At 37.1% G+C, this 19,530-nt stretch overlaps 1 protein-coding gene across 2 annotated transcripts in view; it reads left to right on the top strand.

The window, feature by feature from the left end:
• The window catches only part of FRMPD2 (FERM and PDZ domain containing 2), a 58,419-nt gene that overhangs the window by 24,090 nt on the left and 14,799 nt on the right, over positions 1–19,530 (top strand). Inside the window, exons 17-35 of one of the 2 annotated variants that reach the window (XM_090145163.1) lie at positions 410–513; positions 1,542–1,640; positions 2,610–2,717; positions 2,864–2,980; positions 3,483–3,718; positions 4,300–4,404; positions 5,660–5,753; positions 6,225–6,310; positions 6,456–6,603; positions 7,670–7,884; positions 8,425–8,523; positions 9,659–10,023; positions 12,608–12,893; positions 13,758–13,916; positions 14,537–14,711; positions 15,792–16,002; positions 16,916–16,953; positions 18,195–18,281; positions 18,690–18,754. In XM_090145163.1, coding sequence (XP_090001289.1) covers positions 410–513; positions 1,542–1,640; positions 2,610–2,717; positions 2,864–2,980; positions 3,483–3,718; positions 4,300–4,404; positions 5,660–5,753; positions 6,225–6,310; positions 6,456–6,603; positions 7,670–7,884; positions 8,425–8,523; positions 9,659–10,023; positions 12,608–12,893; positions 13,758–13,916; positions 14,537–14,711; positions 15,792–16,002; positions 16,916–16,953; positions 18,195–18,281; positions 18,690–18,754 — 2,797 coding nt within the window. The remainder of the gene's footprint in view (positions 1–409; positions 514–1,541; positions 1,641–2,609; positions 2,718–2,863; positions 2,981–3,482; positions 3,719–4,299; positions 4,405–5,659; positions 5,754–6,224; positions 6,311–6,455; positions 6,604–7,669; positions 7,885–8,424; positions 8,524–9,658; positions 10,024–12,607; positions 12,894–13,757; positions 13,917–14,536; positions 14,712–15,791; positions 16,003–16,915; positions 16,954–18,194; positions 18,282–18,689; positions 18,755–19,530) is intronic. The other variant, XM_090145164.1, reaches the window with a different exon arrangement.

The raw sequence follows: 19,530 nt of genomic DNA, 5'->3' as shown, positions 1-19,530 counted from the left end.
TTCAAGGCCTTTGATGAATACCAGTGCCTTTTGGAGAATTAGAGACAAGAAAAACATGAACTACAAGGAAAATTTTCAGATACAATTTTGTCTGAATGAACAGAAGGACTAATGAATCATGCTGAGGCTATGCTATGTTTTCATACTGCCTAACTCAGCTCAGAATAAAACACAAGGATATTGGCCATGATGTGAGTGGTCTAATAGCAGCTATTATTTGGAAGCAAATGCCAGGAAGGATAAACTACCTCTTTCCTACAGTGAAATGTTGTCAAGCAATCAGAATAGTAGTTAAAAGGCTATAGACATGTATTCCTAACTTGGTTCTGACAAGCTAACGACAGTGACCAGTGGTAAATACCACTGCTGATTTGTTGCTATAACACAGTCTTCATTTTCTGCCGTGCAGATCCACATCAGGGCTATCCCAGTCAGAAATGCACATCAACTTGAATGGAAAGCAAAGGAGTTACGACTACCTATCTATTCATTCAACTCAGAACACAATCAGTGGTGAGTATAATAATCATAGAGATAGCACTTCTCCATATGCTTGGTTTCAATAGTAGAGGACAAAATCAGATTCTATTTACATATTAAAGAATAATCTTTTGCACTTCTTGCTCTGTGAATTAACCCAGAGCTTGGTGATATAAACTACTATATTTCCTTTCACTCCTCCTTTCATCAGGATGAGTGTTAAGGGATTTTGATAATGAAATTATTCCATCAGTACTGCCCAAGGTTCCTCAGAGAAGTAATTCAGTACACTCGAGACTTTCACATGAGGCAGTCTTGAAGGTCATCATTAAGTTTGCAGTTGAGATATACAACTCAGCAAATGCTGCATGAGGCAAAATAGGCTTCAGGTCCTTCCTCTGTCCATGTGCTTGTGTGACAAAACTAACTGTAATAAGAAACACAAAGCACCTAATTTCCTTACAGAAGCCAGCTGTTGATAACATATACACAAAGAGAGCAGGTTTATGGAATACAAAGCTACGATTATTTGTCCAATCTGTTTTAAAGTTAGATCTGTCCTTTAAACACACTGTGGCAATTGCACATGGTTAACTACTGTTAACATTACAGAAGTCATCATCACACTCTGTGCTGACTGGATTGCCAATAAGGCTCTGTAAGACCTAAGGCTAGAGCTCCCAAAGGAATAGTAGATATTCTGTCCAGATAACCCTCATGTTCAATGAGTGCTGCACGCCTGACTTTTTAGACAGCCTAATTTTAATAAAAATACTGCAGATAAACAAGTACTCTCCAAAATGGAAAATGATGGGAAGAACTTATGCAGTTGCTGTGCTTTCCTGGTTCTACACACATAGACATATCTTTTTCTAAAGAATGCAAATTCTGAAACACTGATTTGAACTTTTTTCCTGTATTCTATTGATTCAGAAGTAATGGTAATGTTGAAAGAAATAACAAAAATGTATTCAATTATTGATGCTCCAGTTTTGCATTCTACATGAATCTCCTGTCTTCTGTACTCATCTGCATTTATTCTAGCTGTTTTGTTTCTGCAGCCCCTGGATCACCAGCTGTCCAAAAAGAAGTTTTACTAAGTGGTCTAGAAAGAGAAATCATCTGTGTCAATCTAAAACGTGACCCTAAAAATGGTTTTGGTAAGTAAGGAACATGAATTTTATATTTGGTAATGGGTCTGTCAGATCCTGGTGCAAACTCTGATGCTTGCTCACTCCTGAGGAAAGTTTTAACCTTCTTGATCTCATTTATTCTCCTTATAGAATAAGAATACCAGTCTCTGCAAAGGTCTTAACATTTCAGAGACTTAGAAGAGCTGAATGTATAAACCAAGACAACAATTTTTTTCAGAGGATTAATTAATAATATAGAGGGAGTTACTGTTCTACAAAACCTTCACATATTGCCTGTGCACATACAAAATGCATACACAAACTTCACATGAGTATCTCTTGACTTTTGGATTCTTATTTGGATAACATCATTGTTAAATAATACATTATCAGACTGCATCCTTTTCTAAGGGATGAATTCAGAGAACATGTAGATTCCACAGTTGACCATTAATGCAATTAGACATCAGATTTTTCAGTGCTACCAGTTCCAATTATTCTACCAGTGAGAAGAGTATTTTCTACAATAGGAAGAATATTTTATGCCAGGATAGAGAAATTAAGCTACTTAAAAATAAATTAATTTTCTTAGCTGTCTCTTACATGTTCATTAGAAGTTTACATGACCCACCTCAGAAGGCTGTAGACCACATAGTGTAAAACAACATTCTATTTTATTTTTACACCTTCTCTGGGTGTTACATAAATATCTTATATGTCCTGTAAGAAAGAAGTTGGAATCTTTTGAAGTCCCAAGCCAGAGAAGTATTCTTACTAATATATTATATGTAAGTAGCAGCCACTGAAGTCACTAGCATGCTTAAATTATAGCATTAGTTTAAAGCTCTCCCAGATCAGGACATTGGTAACCCATTCTCCAGAATTAACAAAAAAACACCTTTATGCCATTGGAATAAGACCTCTTTGTGCTCCTGAGTTTCATCTTTTCTAATACTGCTCATGTCTCTATATTGGTATACTGTCTCATTTTTGCAGGTTTTGTAATTATTGGAGGAGAAAATGTAGGAAAATTAGACCTCGGTATCTTTATCGCTTCAATTATCCCTGGAGGACCTGCAGACAGAGCTGGAAATATCAAACCAGGTCACTGTCCTTAGTTTTTAATTAGAATTAAAATGTTTTCATGGTTTAACTATATATATATAGTTATATATATAGTTATAACTATAACTATTCTAGGCCTATATTTCTCTTCTGATGTGCATTGTCTTGTTTTTATTCTTTTTAAGGGGGACGACTCATCTCTGTGAATAATATTAGTCTTGAGGGTGTTTCGTTCAATACTGCAGTTAAAATTATACAAAATTCTCCTGATGAAGTTGAGCTGATCATCTCTCAACCTAAAGGTATAAAGACAAACATCTTTGCTGGCTCTAGAATCCTAGCAATTGACTCAGGATACTGTAATTTATTAGGCACTAGAATGCAGTAGCACTTCCTTGCCACTCAATGCAAGTTAATTGGTTAACAGTGAAAATCATTTTAGCGGGTATCATGAGACCTCTGTTCTATAGTCAGCATGAAAAAATCTGATCTATTATGGGCTTTATTCTGCATTGCTAAGATCAAGGGAATTTTGTCATTTCTTTCTATGACAAAATTAGTTCTACAGCCCATCTCTGAGTCAGTATCACTGTAAAAGTCCCCTGCAGTGATGAAGCAGATACATTTCTCCATATATAAAACAGCAGTGCTCCATTTCACAATGGCTAACTCATTTTATGAATCTCACAACTAGTTGATTTGGGAAGTTATTTCACCATCCTGTGTTGAGATACAATGATACTTGTCTTCACATTTACTTACTGTTCACGTTCATTGATGTCTTTTTCTGATATGGTTTTGCAGACATATATGAAGAAGGATTAAATGAAGAGAAGAGTATATCAAGGGGAAACAGCACTAGTGGTTCTGAGATCTCTTGTGTAGACAGTGGAAGAAAAAAGATTCAAGACTGTCATGCAGCTCTCCCCAAAGAACAGGCTGTAAATATAGATGAACTTGAGAAGGCTCTTTCTTGGAGTTTAGCACCAAAATTGGGCCCCAAGATTCCAGTCCTTTCAGCAGATAGCCTGGATGTGGAGGTAGCTGAGATTGTGATGTTATTTAAAAACATTATGGCATGTGTCTTAACAACATGCCAGACATATTAAGAATGGAAATAACAGAGAAATTAAAAACTGAGGAAAAGAGAATGAAAACCTTGGAAGATTTTGTTTGTTAAATTACATTGGAAGTGTTGAAACTATAGGTATGTCTAGGATGAGTGAAAAAATAGAGGAACTGCTCCACAAAATGTTACTAAACATTGTCCTCCCTCTTCCAGTGAACTACAAAATTTTATTATTTTCTTGCACTTCTCTTTAAGTTTTCAGCCAGCCACTGAACAATAATATTTTATGTCTAATATTCTTCTATCAAACAGCCTCCCTATCTATACTCATTCTATGCACATTTAGATGGATATTATGTTAAGTAACAATAGTGTAATCCTGAAATAATGTCAGGGATATAAATGCTACCGCTCCAGGCTTACAGTGAAAGCAGGATCAAACTCTTTGTATCTTCTGGAAATCTCGCTTTCTTTATTATTTTTTCCCCTTATTTATTTATTTATTTTCCCTAAAACACAGAAGTCTCATTAGTGTTTATATTTTTGAGACAGGAGGCTGATTCTTCACACTTACAATCTCCAGCTGAAACCAACTCAAATGAAACCTACACTGTGGAGCTTGTTAAAGAAGATGGGACTTTTGGAATCAGTGTGACTGCAAGTGTTACTATTAATCTTTCAAACTATATCATGAACAAGAAACATGTAGAGAAGTGTATTTACGTGGAAGAAAGATAGAATATAGGCCAGTAACAAGAACTGCTAGCACAGCACATTTCAAACCTAAGAACCTGACTGACAGAGGATATAGTACCAGCTCTACTCATTCCCCAGTTCTTGCCCACAGAATGTGTGTGTGTGCCAGCACAAAGCATATGGAGATACAAGCCCTTTCCCACCTTGCTTGATTTGAGAACAAGTCCTGCCAGTGAAAGTGGAGTCTTGTCAGGGAGGGTTATAGCCAGAGTCTCTAGAAAATGCAGTAATACAAAGCATCCCTCAGGTCTTGACTGGTTTTCCTCTGGGGTTCCTGGAGTTCGCAGGCTGTGTCTGTACAAGCAGATCACATAGGACCATGGGACAGGCTCAAGTGCTACCTACAGTCACTACTTAATTTTTGACACACTCACCAGTGTGAGCAGCCATCCCATGCTGGGGGGATGAAAGCTGAGATGTATGGACTTAAGATAAGCTATGTTTTTTACTACAAATGCCTGACCAATTTTATTTCCAAATAAAATAAATAAAAAATACATCTCTCTGTATATTTACAGGATCAGAGAAAGAAACAGGGAAACCTGTATGTGCCACGTTCAAAAAATAATTCCTTGTTCTAACTATCAAGACTGAACTTACCTTGCGAGGTTGAGGTGCCTACAATTCTCACTGAAATTGAGTTAGAAGCAATAGAGTCATTGCTTTATTTAGAAATAAAGGGTTCATTTTTCATCTGAAATTGACTAGAGGATATGGAAGGACAGAATAGGATTCTGAGGTTAATATTGAGTTCCTCTGTACTGCAGGCTCTTGAGTGTCTGCACAAGGTCCAGTCCAAGCTTTATATATTGTCTGAAAGGCCAGTAGTTGCTGAATACATATTGCATAGTTTAGAAACTAGGACAGAGGCTGACTGAAAGCTACAACCAGATCTTTGCAGTAGCACAGGAGAAGTGCGTTGCATTTTCCTGAGAAAACAAAGCATGATTACTGCCTAGGGAAGTACATTACAACTAGATGGGACATTAGAGTAACATCCTCTTTTTTTTTTTTTTTTTTTTTTTTTTTAATATGTTTTTAAAATGTATTTTCTGAAACAGTTGTTTTGCAGTGCACATATGAGTTGTTTTTATTTTTATCAGGGGGAGAATATGTGGAGACTCCATACACTAACATATGGAAATATGCTTTGCAGGGTGGAATTAACACTAGTGTGCCTCATGGTGGGATATACGTGAAGTCAATTATTCCCAGGGGACCGGCAGATAAGGATGGACAAATAAAGATAGGTAAAAAGTCTGGCAATGAAACCCTGGGCTGCAGAATTAGCTGTTTATGTGAAATACTTGCTACAGGATGATGAAATGTTTGGGATTGAGGGCCATACAACTGCAAAACATTATATGCAGTCCATCATTCCCCAGCCTACTACTGTAGTTTATGTGGACATTCCATTGAGGAACCTGGAGTCTCATATCAACATTCCACAGCTTCCCTCTATTGCTGCAGTTCAAGTTAGTGACTCAGACATCTACTTTTACTGTTGCTGAGATAAGCACTGCATCAGTTTACAGAGTACCCTGGTATGTTTGCAGTGTTAGTTACAGAATACCATACAACAAGCAGTATCGCTTTCAAGCAAAATAACATTATTTGAAGCATGTAAGCATGAAGATCTAATACAATGTGGGTAGCCTTAAGATTTCCATCCAATCTGAATCATCAGTGCAACCATCACTCATTATTTTTATTTCCCTCAGGTGATCGTCTGCTGGAAGTAGATGGAATCAGCCTCTGTGGGCTCACACACAAGCAGGCTGTGGAAAACCTTAAGAAATCTGGCCAGGTTTGTGTAACAGAAAAGCATTTGATCAGTCAAATAAACTGTACTTACTATGAAGCACAGTAGCAAAGCTGGGCCAGTGTGAAACTCTTTCCCCTCCCTGAAACTTTGGCTTACAGTAAATGGAAAGTGTTTTTCATTTTTTTAGGTTGCCAAGCTGGTTCTAGAAAGGGGACACCATCAAGCAGCAGAGCCATGCCTGAGTACTAACGACAGGAAAGAGGACCAATGTGCAGTGGTTTCTGTGGCAACATCCTTCACAGATGGCAGCAAGGACTACTGCTTTTTGACAGATGGTAAGAGAGGAGAAAAGGAATTCAGGGTGACTTTCACTGGCTACTTACGGTGGGCAAGAAAGAAACGAACGAAAATTGTTATAGGATATTTCTGTAGGTTGGAAGGAAAACTGCACACCAAACAAAAAGACAATATGTAGTATTAAAAGCATTATCAAATTAATTCTGGGGAAAAAAAAGTCCTCATATTTACAGTTGATGCATGCAGTTGAATTTATCATAGACATAAGTATTATATCTCTCAGCCTTCCTGAGATGAGGCTGTCAGGGAACATTCCTTTCTATACTCCCACAGCACTCTCAAGAAGCAAGCAGCTGTACTGATACTGCTGAGCTGTTACCCAAATGCAGCACGGCTAGTATACCTGCTGATGCTGTGTCAGCAGTGAAGCTAGGGTGAAGGGTGAACTATTGCCCCACAGCCAGGACTGGGAACTGCCATCACTTCAGCTCTTGAAAGAAGCTTCAGAGGTCATTTTCACTGACTTATCCAACAAATGCCCTGTCTTTTATTGTAAAGTTGTCCCATAATCACCACATCTGCACCATACTTTACCATGGGGCAGTTGCTCCTCCACATTGTCCCCTGCAGAAAGGAGTTCGAATGTAGGTATGATTTTTGGGAAATAGCTGTTCTCTCCATCTTGTCTGAAAAGAACAGTAGCTCTGTTTTTAGCTTATGCTGGTTTGTGCAACTCCTGAATTAACATCAGACAACTACAGAATAGTAAGTCCTACTCAAAATCTGCAGAAGAATGTCAGAAATGGATAGGGGTTGAACTTTTTTGGTATAAACTGCCTCTTCCTTTGAAGGCTTGTACCGGATGTCATAAAGTCCATGACCACATGGCGGAATAGAATCCAGCTCTTGCCAGTCTGCCTATCTGAATTCTAGGGCTCATGCAAGCTAAAGGAAGAATAAAACCACCTTTTGTTATTAGTATCAGAAGATGTAACTCAGCAGCACACAGGGAAAAGGTCTATGGAGAATAAAATATATACAATTTTCTATATACAAAGAGTGAGCCACTGAGCTCACTCTTTTTCCTATCCATCCTTTGAACAGAGAATACTTTTGAAGTCAAATTGACAAAGAATTCTGGAGGCCTTGGCTTTAGTGTTCTTCAGATGGAAGAAGAAGGCTATGAATATCTTGGAGGAGCTATTGTCAGAATCAAAAGGCTGTTTCCAGGGCAGCCAGCTGAAGAGAATGGAGAAATTGAAGTTGGAGACATCATTTTGGCTGTGAATGGGAAATCTCTTCAAGGACTCTTGTATCAGGTACAATGTCACTGGGCCTCCTGCTAATAAAGACAATGGGATGAAACTGCTTTTAAACTTCACCATCACCAGAGGGGGGCAGAATTTGCATATAATGATTTTGATTTTTATGTAGAAGTCTTCTCTAGAATTCATATGGAGAATTCCTTTTGTAACAGAATTGTTACAGAGAATATTTTTTGCTATTTAATTTCTAGCTTTCCACTACTGATGCACAAAATCTATTGTTAGACACACACCGGTTGTTAATTAGCTGGAATCTTTGATGTTCTTATGCATAACAGAAACATTATTCCCTATGGTCATTTGTTTTATAACATCATCCTAAATACCAGTGCCTCAAATTCTAACTTATATCAGTTGAGGTAAGTCTAGGGAAATTTTTTGCCTGGAATGAGCAATTCTGTTCTCACATGAAGAAATTAAATGGTAAAAAAAGGATTATAGGAGAATTTATTTCTTACTAAAAAGCCATGTACTATAGACTGGGAAAAAAAACTGTATTCCATAAGAAATTGAATGTTCCTTTTTCCTGATTAGGATGTCCTGCACTTGTTGAGAGGAGCTCCTTCAGAAGTTACACTACTTCTCTGCAGACCACCAAAAGGTGTTCTTCCAGAAATTGAGCAGACTGCCCTGGTAAGTTAAAGATTCTGTCAGTGAACTTGCTTCAGTAATCCTGGAAAAACACTACCTTTCCTATCCAGCCTTGAATAATGAAACCTTGGCTTTCCTCTACAGTATTCAATTCCATTCCTTTCTCTTCCCATCTGCAACTCAACCTCTAGAGTTCAACTGCAACCAAAATAGAAATGTGATATATCTGAAATATGTTTATCCCAGTGCAACAACTTTTGAGTTGCAGTACTGTCAATGAAGTGACAAAGCACATACCCAAACACATCTTCTAAAAATGTTGCTTCTAAAAACATTCCACTAGATCTTCAGCCATAAGCTGCAGATACTCTCAACTGCAGCTGTTGTAATCTGTGTGTTTGAGGTAGCATTATTACTCACCAAACTGGGAGGAAAGCGGAGCTTTGCCTCTTAACAAATATAAATAAATGAAATGATGTTTTCAACTGGTTATTTGGCTTCTTACTGATATCTAGCAGAATCAACAAGAAAAAAAAAAACACAAAACAAACAAAAAAAACCAAACCAGGAGCCACTGCAGTAGAGAATAAAGGTAGTTTTATTACTATTCATGGACATGTGTACAAGTAGTCTCCTATCATGAAGAAGCATTTACACTATTCTTGCTCTATGCAGGATGGCCTGCTCCTGGTTACTGTCCAAGCAGGACCTGTAAGTGTTGTCTCTGGACAGACAGAAATGACTGTCAGAATCATCTCCAGAAAACAAACCAGTTCCTTTTGCTGTCCTGCTATGTACTTGAATACTATTTAGTTGATTTGGCCAATTACATTAGTTTGTTAAACAGGAATCAATCAGGAATCCACTTCTACACTCAAAAGAGAGTATAGACACAAAGTCAGGCACAGTACAAATTGAAATAAAAAGAATCCTCCCGTAGCAAAGAATTCATTGAGAAAGGGATCTTGTGTAGCACTTTCCTGACTTGAACTCCTGAAGAATGTGGAAGGTGAGCAGAAAAGCAAAACAGTTAGAGAATGAGTTTCTTCCTCTATTTTGTACTCCAGCTAATATTTGGTATTTTCACTCTAAGTTGATAATTCCCCTGCAACTTCCTTGGTTCTTAAAGGAAAGGAAAAAAAATTACGCTAACTTTTTGTGTTTGTTTGTTTTACAGACTCCAGCGCCATCTCCAGTTAAGGCATTTATGGCAGACATGCCAGGCAGTCCAGAGGCGGGAAATAGTTTGGACCCATCTACCAGTGATGGAGGTAGCACCTCTCAAGACCTTGAAGACTGTTTGGATTCTCCATTGGCAGCAGATTTCAGTGAACCTCCTGATGAGGAGAGCTCAACCTATGGAGAGCAGGAAACAGAGTCTCAAGAGAATCCCATCCAGAGACTTATGCCTCCCAAGGAAAGTTCCTATAAGGATCTTTGGAAGTTTCATCAAGAAGCTGCCAGTTCTGAAGAGTTTCACTCTCTAGAGGAAGAAGTGAAGCAGAACTGCTACTCGCCATGTGAACTAGAATGTGCTGAAAAGTAAGCTATACTGAAATCTGCCCTTTCCTTTGGTTCTTAGAATTTTGAAAATAAATTGCTTAGAGTTAAGTATGGGGCTCTCTGCTTCTAGCTACTGCTGATTAATGAAAAATTTGCTTTACCATCTTATTCTGACTATCCTAATCTGCTCTGTTTACTCTCATTGGAATTCTGAAGAAATCCACATTGCAAAAGAGTTGAATGCTGCACTAGTGTAATCACTTATGTTGTTCGGCTGAAGCTGGCTGCATTTTGAAATCAGTGGAAAGAATCTTGTTGATGTAAAAAGGAACCAAATATTTTCTTATTTATTTTATGATCTTTGAATTTTCTCAAAGTTCATTTAAGTAGGCACCAAACTCTTCTTACTGTATAATCTCTTAATTTCAAATTTTTCCAGAGAAAATTAAAATACTCTGAAGACAAACTGTGATCATGGAGAAAAAAAAAGTTATTTTCCTGTCTTCAGAAGCAAATAGAAGCCCTGAGAACTCCTCTGAGTTATGCAATAAAATGCAGTGCAAATGGACTCAGCCTCCTTTTATACTGTTTTGGATATACCAGACACTGGCATTCAGAAGATGATCCATTCAATTTTAACCATTTTTCTCAGTGCAAAGATAAATTATCAGAACAGGAAGGATTGGTGGAAATAAAAGTTAAATGCCTAAAATAAACCTCTAATTTGTAGCTTTTATAATTTTCTCTAGAAACTCATTTTTGTTTTTTCACATACTCATTTGAATCTTTTTTTTTTTTTTTTTTTAACTTTTGACATCTAGCAAGCTCAGAACTAGTGAATCACAGATTCCAGTCATTGCTGAGTCACAGAACTGAGTGACTGCAAGTTCTGTGGGACCATAACTGCTGTTTGTGCTTCTAGCTCTTCCCTAACAAGAGAAGGAATTTCGCTCAAACTCATAAGTGAAGCATGTACAGTTTTCTACAGCTGAGATTAAAGCCAGCCGAAATATATCTGTAGCAAACACACTTGCCAAGAGATACAGCTTCATCAAAACTGAGTTTCTTGTGGGAAAATATCAATTGAAAAAAAAACCTTGGATTCTTTTCAAGAAAGAAGTTCTGAAATAATTGTTTTTGTTTGGTATATTCTCAGCATCGTTTAGTTTCAGTTTTTGCATTTCAAAAGGCAGACAGAACAGTTTAAGATGTGTATCTCAAATAGTATTTTAAATGTAATCACAATTTATATGACCCCTCCATAGATATAAGCCAATATTATGAAATAGGCACTAGTGAACGATTTCCCCTTTCTTTTCTTCAGATTGCTCAATACTTTTATGCAAACATAAAAGTCTTCTGATACGGCTTTTAAAAAGTTTACTACTCAGGGTGTCACATGGAAAATTTCTTTCACTCTTCCCATTGCCAACGAGAAAGAATCTTCAACAAAACTACTACAAAGAATTTCACCACATAGTTTACCCATAGAAGTCCAAGTTGGGGGGTCACCCAGACTCCAAAGGCTAAATCTAGCATGTCAGTGCACATTGTATGTGGGTCACCAGGACCAAGCCTCATGCATTTCTCTTGCTGATGCAGACATGGGCTAGAAGCTGTGCTGTGATTAGGCCACTGCTGGCTCACTGCTTGAGCCTGTGTAGCTCTGCCAAATATTTTTCATACTTTGAAGGTCAATCAGACTTCACTGGTATGTGACAGTTTCTGTGACACCCTCCTTGACCGAGGTTCATTGAATTTAATCCTTTATTTCCTGTCACCTGAAGTAATACACCTGACTGTATTTACTCTTATCCTTGAACATTTATTTTAATTTTATCTGTCTTCTTTCCAGTATTGTACATCTCTTCAGCTATTAAAGTTCATAAGGTGCCAGTTTCACTGCCAGCTTTGCTGTGCCACTGAAGATATACAACTCATTTCTTCCCTGCATCAGTACAAGCTATCAGAGTAGACAGCCCCTAGCACTGAGTACACAGAGCATGAACCTGCCAGTTTTTCTTGTCTCGTGTTTTAAAAGTGCCACTGGAGGTTATTAGCTATATGCATCCAAAAAGCATGTTTTTCTACTTCTTTATACTTTTCTTCTGACTATAAACGCCTTTTGAAATAAGAACTTAACACTGAGGATCTTTCGTGATTTCATACCAGACATGAAGTTTAAGAATAAAAGCAGCTAAGAATGTGGCTGAAAGCTATTTTCAAGAAGAAAAATGCACATATAAAAACTGTAATAGTGCTGCAGTGTGCATATCATTTATCAGATAAGGTAATTGTTTATGACAGATGGAAGAATTAATGGTCAAGGAATTATCCAATTACTGTTTTAAAGAAACCTCAGAAGTGCTAACTAATGCCTTAAAAAAGAAAGTGTGTAAGATTTTGCAGACTGAAAGCTTTTAAATGTTTTTAAGAGCTTTGCAAAAGATTGATTACTTCCTCTTTGTTTTATAGTAATACTTGGAAGGCCCAGACAGCCATTTAATACCATAACTAGTATGCGAATTAAAATCATGATGTGTATAAGCAGTAGATTTTCCATTGGCTATCTAATAAAGGATATGGAAGAAAATTCCAGCACTACGATCTCTTTATTTTCCAGCCCTGTGTTTAATAAGAGTGATGGTGATGTATCAAACAGGAATTGTATGTCTGAAATTCTCTCTCTAACCCCTATTGATGAAGAGTATCTTACCATCAGCTCAACATCTGTGACCTCACTTTCAAGAGGAGGAAGCTCAGAGACTCTCTCCACAACCTTGGTGACCCCACAACCACGTGCCTGTGGCCCTTTCTCATCATCCCTGCCTGCTAGAGACACACAGAACAGTGACAGTGAATGGGAAGACATGGAGGAAGAGAAGGAGGAAAAAGAGGATTGCACTAGGGTATGTAATTGGCACAAGATTATTAACAGGTAGACAATGACATGGGAAATGTGACAGCTTTAAGAATGTGTCATTCTTAAAAACATTAGTTTTAACCCATTATCTATACTATTTCTGCATAACTTCTCTCACTTTCCAGAAATGTCTAAATTTTACTGTATGCCCAGCTCTACAGAACACTTTACTATTTCCTTTAAGGCTCTTTCCTTGCTCTTGAAATCTTACTGTTTTTTTAACTTACCATCATTCTGCAGTATTATTCCCAGTGTACAAAGGCCTAAGGCCTATCCTTAAATTAATGGGAGTCAGCTATTCAGTAATTTTTTACCATGTTTTAAACTCATGTGCAAAATCACTTTGTTACAATACTACTATTGTAATGTCCCAATAAGAAACTCCTATACTAATTACTATTCAAAATACAGGGATCAGTCCTGCCAAAAGCTGAACATCTTGCATTCCTGCTGATGCTAATGAGCTCCTAATTCCTACTAATTTGAGAACGTTGAGAATAAAATTTAGATCCAACCATTTATTTTAGTGGGAAAGCAATAGCAACTGAAATCTCTAAACTCTGTTGTAACATTTGTCAGCTCTGAGGACTCCATGCCATTTTATGCACTTAAAATGCCAAAATTTCAGTTCCTGATAGCATTCCATGCCTTATTAGGCCCTGTCAATCAATCACTATGAAGCTCCACAAGGTATAAAGAAATAAAATTAATTCTGGAACAATAGTAGTGACAGATCAGAGAAATCCTTACGTATGTTGCTTATTTATACCATCTGAGCATCTGATTCCTATTTGCATATAAAACATAATGGAAGATGTTAACGAAGCATATCTTGTGTTTACTTTAATAGGAAATGGAGGTCTTTGTGACTTTGACAAGGTTAGAGAACAATGGTTATGGATTCTCAGTGGTTCTTAACAAAGTGGACAACTGTCTTTATGTTGATGAAATCTTGCATGAGCCTGCCCTGTCAGATGGACGGCTAAGAAGGGGAGACAGAATCATTATGGTACAGTAATCCTTTGAATTTAAACAGAGGGGAAAGTATTTGCAGATCAATGTCATTTAGCTTTAGAAATTTTCCTTTTATAGGGCCTAGTTTATCACATTTATGCATGCAAGTGCAAATGAATCATATAATAAATATAATTCTGCTGACTTCAGGAGAATAAGCTTCAGACTGAATAGATTGTATGACCAGGCAAAACCCAAGAATCATCTAGCAGTATTGCAGTACAGCTGAGACACTAAATGTCTTCCTAATTAAGTGATATAAACTGCACTAATGTGCACAAAAGATGCAGAACCTATGTCCTGCGTAATGTATGAACAAAACCTTTTTTGAAGTTCATCTTCATTAGACTTGCCTTCCTTCCTTTTTGCTACAGGACCTCAAGTTTCAAGGAAAAAAAGATAATTTTATGAAGACAGAACATTCAGGAAAACAAAAGTTCAAAGACAAATCTTACTGCAATTGTAACTTTTTAACTGATGCATGCTTTCACAGACATTAGGTGCCACAGCAAAGTAATGATATGAGAATGAAAACTAATTTAAGCTCATATGCAATATTTGGAGTGGAGGGAAAAGTATGATGATAGTCAATGAAATCTATGGTTTGTCATTTAGGTGAATGGAATTGATGTCACATCTTTACAATGCAATGAAGCCCTGAGTTTGCTGCAGAGCTCTCCTCCTGATCTGCACCTCGTGGTTGGTCGTGCTGGCAGCGATCCGTGTCCTTCTGTTAGGCCAGATGACATTCCTGAAATCACTCTCACAAAAGGTGCCAATGGACAGCTAGGTGTGTAGTAAATACTATGCATACTATTTTAGACAAAGATTATAGTGGTGATATGATAATCATAGGGCAATTGTGGTCTTTGATCAGTATGATCCTAAGTGCCCTTGATACCTCTCTCCTCCATCAACATGATGATGGGCTGGAGAACTTTCTTTTCAATAGAACCATAAAGGGAAGACAAATAACTCTTATTAGACAAATTAAGCTGTTGGAAGAACTATATCTGTATGATCACACTATCAGCTGAAGTTTCTACCACATCTTTGGTCTCATGTTTTTATGTTATTCAAATACAAAGAGTTGCTAGAAATTGTTGATAGATGCTGAATGTCTGCTACCTACGGATATGACTAAAGTTCTATTTGGGAAAAAAAGCTTTAGAAGGATGAGCTACTGGTTAGGGCAACAGTCTGGCATTCAAAAAAACTCTGCTTAAATGCTTGATTCATCAAAGACATGAAGTTTTATTTATCTACACTGTGCAATGCAAGCGATAAAAGAAATCCCCACAGTGTGAATATCTTGTTATTACTGGAGAATGCAGAGTGTACTGCACACATACACAACTGTGGACCCAGGAAATAGCATAGTTACTTTTACTTTGATACAGCATCCTATTTCCAGTTCAGAAACTAGTTTGATTGGAAACTACTGGAATATCATTGAACCATATTGCTTTGTACTGGTTAGGTGTCTCCTTATCTGTCCTGCACTTTCATTCCCTGCTTAAAAAATGGGAATGATAGCACACCCTACAGAAGACATTGCAAAGCACTTATGTACTCTGGTAATGAGGGAGTCTTATTCAGGTGCATTTTTGATGTTAGCTGAAACAAAGCACCATGGAATAGCTGAAGAGTATAGATGGACAACACTGTTCAAGATTTAAATATTTTGTAAACATCTAATTGCATGTCACTCTTGCTCTCTTATTGGGGAAAAACTGCAGTTTATAGCATCGGTGTTTTGTTCAGCCTATCTTTCAGTGACCCTCATATATTTCATCAGGATGCACTTCAATGACAATGAAATTCAAAACATGATGCCACAAAAGACTTTTTATCATCTGCATTATTCTAGGCTTGAAGCTGACGGGAGGAGCTGGAAGCAAGCTACAAGGTATTTATGTGCTAGAGATAGTGCCTGGCTCTCCTGCCAGTGTGGAAGGCAGTCTGAAGCCACGAGATCAGATTTTGTACATCTGTGGGCTGTGGACTGAGGGCATCAGCCTGGATGATGCAGTAAGAGTGTGTGAAGCTGCCACCCAGAATGTCCAAATCAAAGCAACAAGGTAAATCTGAGCAGACAGATGGAATCTGAGCATACTCAATTTCAGTCCTAATGTTAAAGCAGGTTTTTAATTTTTTTATCAGCAAGTCAAACAATAAAACCAAACAAGAAAAATGCTGTACCTCACCTGGTACACGACACCCATAAGGTATCTTAATTCTTTGTAGTTATTGCTAACACAGGAGGATGTGAATGCAGGTGAACTCACATGACATGCATCACAACTCTTCAAACGTCATCACCGAAACACAAATGTGAATCCTTTAACTGATGGGAAGCCTCTGATGGGAATCTCTGAGTTACTTTCAGTAGCTAAATATTTAAGAAAGATGCTGAAAATCCAGCAGTTATTCCACAGTACGTGATACAATGTTTATCCCAGGGTTGCTCAGGAACATACAGCTAAGAATTCCCTTTTTTCAGGCTTTAAGTTTATTTCATTTTGCAATCAGACAGAGCTCTGGACTGATACTGAATCAGCCCATTAAGGTCTTAGAGTAACAGCACAAACAGTAACCCCCAAATATGTAAATTACTAGGTTACATAATTAGATTAAGTGATAGTGTGTTCATCACAGCAATCTTGATGTACAACAAACATTTATCAGTGTTTTATTAACTTGCATTTTGCTAGCAGGTGAAATCCAGCCCTGAAGCAGTTTTGTACTGGGACAGATATTATAACATATTCCTTCTTTCTTAGACCAATTTAAATAAAATATTTCATTGCTGTTGAAGACAGTGTTTATTTATATACTGATATAAATGCTCTTTAGAAAAGCACCATTAAGTATAACAAAATCTTAGAAATACAACTTAATTTAAAAACTGACTCTTTCAGAAATAGTTTTCATATGTGCTTTTAAAAACATGCAGCTCTTAATGGCTCACATATTGCACTTTTCTGCCTCCAGAAATGGCAATCCTGTGGTCCCTATAGAGCAAGAAAATAGTAAGTAAGGCTAATGTTTTTTGGATTTGAGCTCAAGATTTGCTTATGATTTTAGTATTAATTTGTTATTTACTCATTGCATTAAGCAGTTATTAATAGATAGTAACTTGGAATTCAATATTTCTGTTAAGAATCTAAATAAAAATGGACAGCTCTTTACAGAGAGAAACAAAATGTTTCCAGTTTCTTTAAAAAAAAATATTTTTAAATTTTATCTATATTTGCATTTTGTGCAGTCAGCTTGTTTTTATTAATATGCTAATATTTAATGGGAGTTTTATGTGGTTATATTCAACTTCTGGTTTGATTAAATCTATTCCGCAGTAGTTTTCCAGAGAATTTGAGCTTTAAATATGGCGCCACAACTTAGCCATCTTAGACTTTTTAAACTGATATCAATAAAAAAAATGGGCAGAACCCCAATCTCTTTAATTAATAAAGAAGACTATCAGGGGACTATACTTATTACTCTGCTTTATTTCTCTACTAAGATCTGTGGATTCCAGGAGATGTCTCAAGATACTTAATCTATGATTCAGCTCTGATACAAATTTATTAACTGTACAGTGGGTTGGTTCTCTGCCTCAAAAAAAAGATTCTTAACTTTTGTAAAGCACTGCGAAAATATACAGTGATTTGTTGTTTGATATTCTGTTTGCGACCGTCTCTGGTAGAAGCCTTCATTTAATATATTCTCTTGGTTATAAAAATGCATACTGAAATGGCAAAAGCAACACGTAATTAAAAAAAACAAACATACAAAAAAAAACAGCAGAACTCAATCATACCTTAAGAGAATTTTCTGGAAGACAAATGAGATTACCTATACATGATAAAGCAAAAGTCTAAAGTAGAGATCAGGGCAGGGTGGAAATCAAAGCCAAATCATTGTCTTCTTGCATAGACAGCTCTGCAGACAGTGATAGAACCTCCTTAATCCTCTGCCTGAGCACTGCCACATGTCTGGAATGACTCACTCTGATCTCCAGTTCTTGTTATCATTTTAAAAATAGCAACAAATGAGATGTAATACCTCTGCAGCTCAGGAAACTATTATTTGTATCACTGTGCAGCTCAGTAAACTTAATCATGCAGTAATAACTGTCTCATACTGCTTCATACAGCATCAATATTGGATATTGATGCTTTGTTTCATGATCTAAGAACAGAGTTTACATTCCCTTGCGTACATGAAGCTGAGTGGGAGGCCTGTCAGAACAAACCTCCATGTATGCTTTTAGGGCCGCCTGCTGAGACAGAGAAAGATGATACTTGTCTCTCAAATGAAAACCTGAATTCCCAAGAGCAGCATCTACTAAGTCAACACGGTAAGGAACCTGACTTTTCTGGTAGAGTTTATAAAATGTTAAGTCCTCTCTTTAAATGAAACTGGTAGGTGGTACTAGAAATACCGGGAAAGATTAATTCTTAGTAAGCAATTCTGTAGCCCTCAGAGTCTCAGAGAATGCACGTACATCATCTGTTTTCCAGCTGGTGTCTCTGATCCTGTAACATGCAACACCTAAAGCTTGTTTTGGAAACTGCTCTCTGGGAGGCAAAAGGTTCACATGCATCATATGCAAAAATGCTCAGTTCAGGAGCACTACAAAAGAAGCAACGTGCATAAGCGCAGAGGAAATTTTACACATCAAATATGAAATATTTTATTATGTCTCTATCATATTGACACCACAGAATCATAATTCAGCGGTGAAAACTGTTCTGTTTTTTCACAGAGAAACATTTGAAGGAAACAAATTGTGAAGCTCAGCAAAGCACTCCCAATTCTCCAGAATGTAAGGTAAGGGGCAATTTTATCAAGCATGAGGTTTTCCATCAAGTAAAGTGTGCTATAGTGACTGAGATTTTTTTAATAGTGGCATTTAATGTATTTACTTCATCCCCAGTTTCTCTTAAAATGTGAACACAGTTGGTCTGGAGAGCATACCATGAAGTGTCGAACTGCCTCAGCATGCACTGTCCTGTGTGCGCTCAGCACCTCCTGCAGTTAGGCCCTTCTCTGGCTGGTTTTCTATATAGTATTACTACCTTAACAGCTTGATAATAAAACCAAGATCCACAGGATGTAGCCCCTCCACTAGGTCTTCATAGTACTCTTAATAGCTTCCAAGATTAATTCCTCGCTTAGGAAGAAAGTTGTGCAGGAAAGAGAGATAGAATGCCACAGTGTAAGGTTCTGGGAAAAATAAATGTGAATGTAATGAGAAAGTATTTCCCACAACAAATCAAAACATTCGTTGAAACTTGAGATTCATGTTTCAGTATGAAATTCTGAATCTGAAAAGAGGGTAAAATTACTCCAAGCCTTTGGAGTATTTTCAGTGTTTACATATTTCAGAGTGGTTTGGATTTACAATAGCTAGTGAGAGTAATGGTATTTTTGAAATAATAAATTTCCAAAATACATAGGTATGTTCAGTGGGGGGAAAAAATCAATTTCCATGTTCAGCATACAATGCTTCAAAAGTCTTACAAGTGCAAACATTGCTTTTGTTTGCGCAAATATGTGGAAAGTAATATTACTTGGAATTGCCTGCTTTGGGACTGATATTTCAT

The sequence above is a fragment of the Phasianus colchicus genome, chromosome 8, assembly GCF_987193195.1.
Source record: "Phasianus colchicus chromosome 8, bPhaCol1.hap1.1, whole genome shotgun sequence".
NCBI classification, from domain to species: domain Eukaryota; kingdom Metazoa; phylum Chordata; class Aves; order Galliformes; family Phasianidae; genus Phasianus; species Phasianus colchicus.
This window is presented reverse-complemented; position numbering and strand designations above follow the sequence as displayed.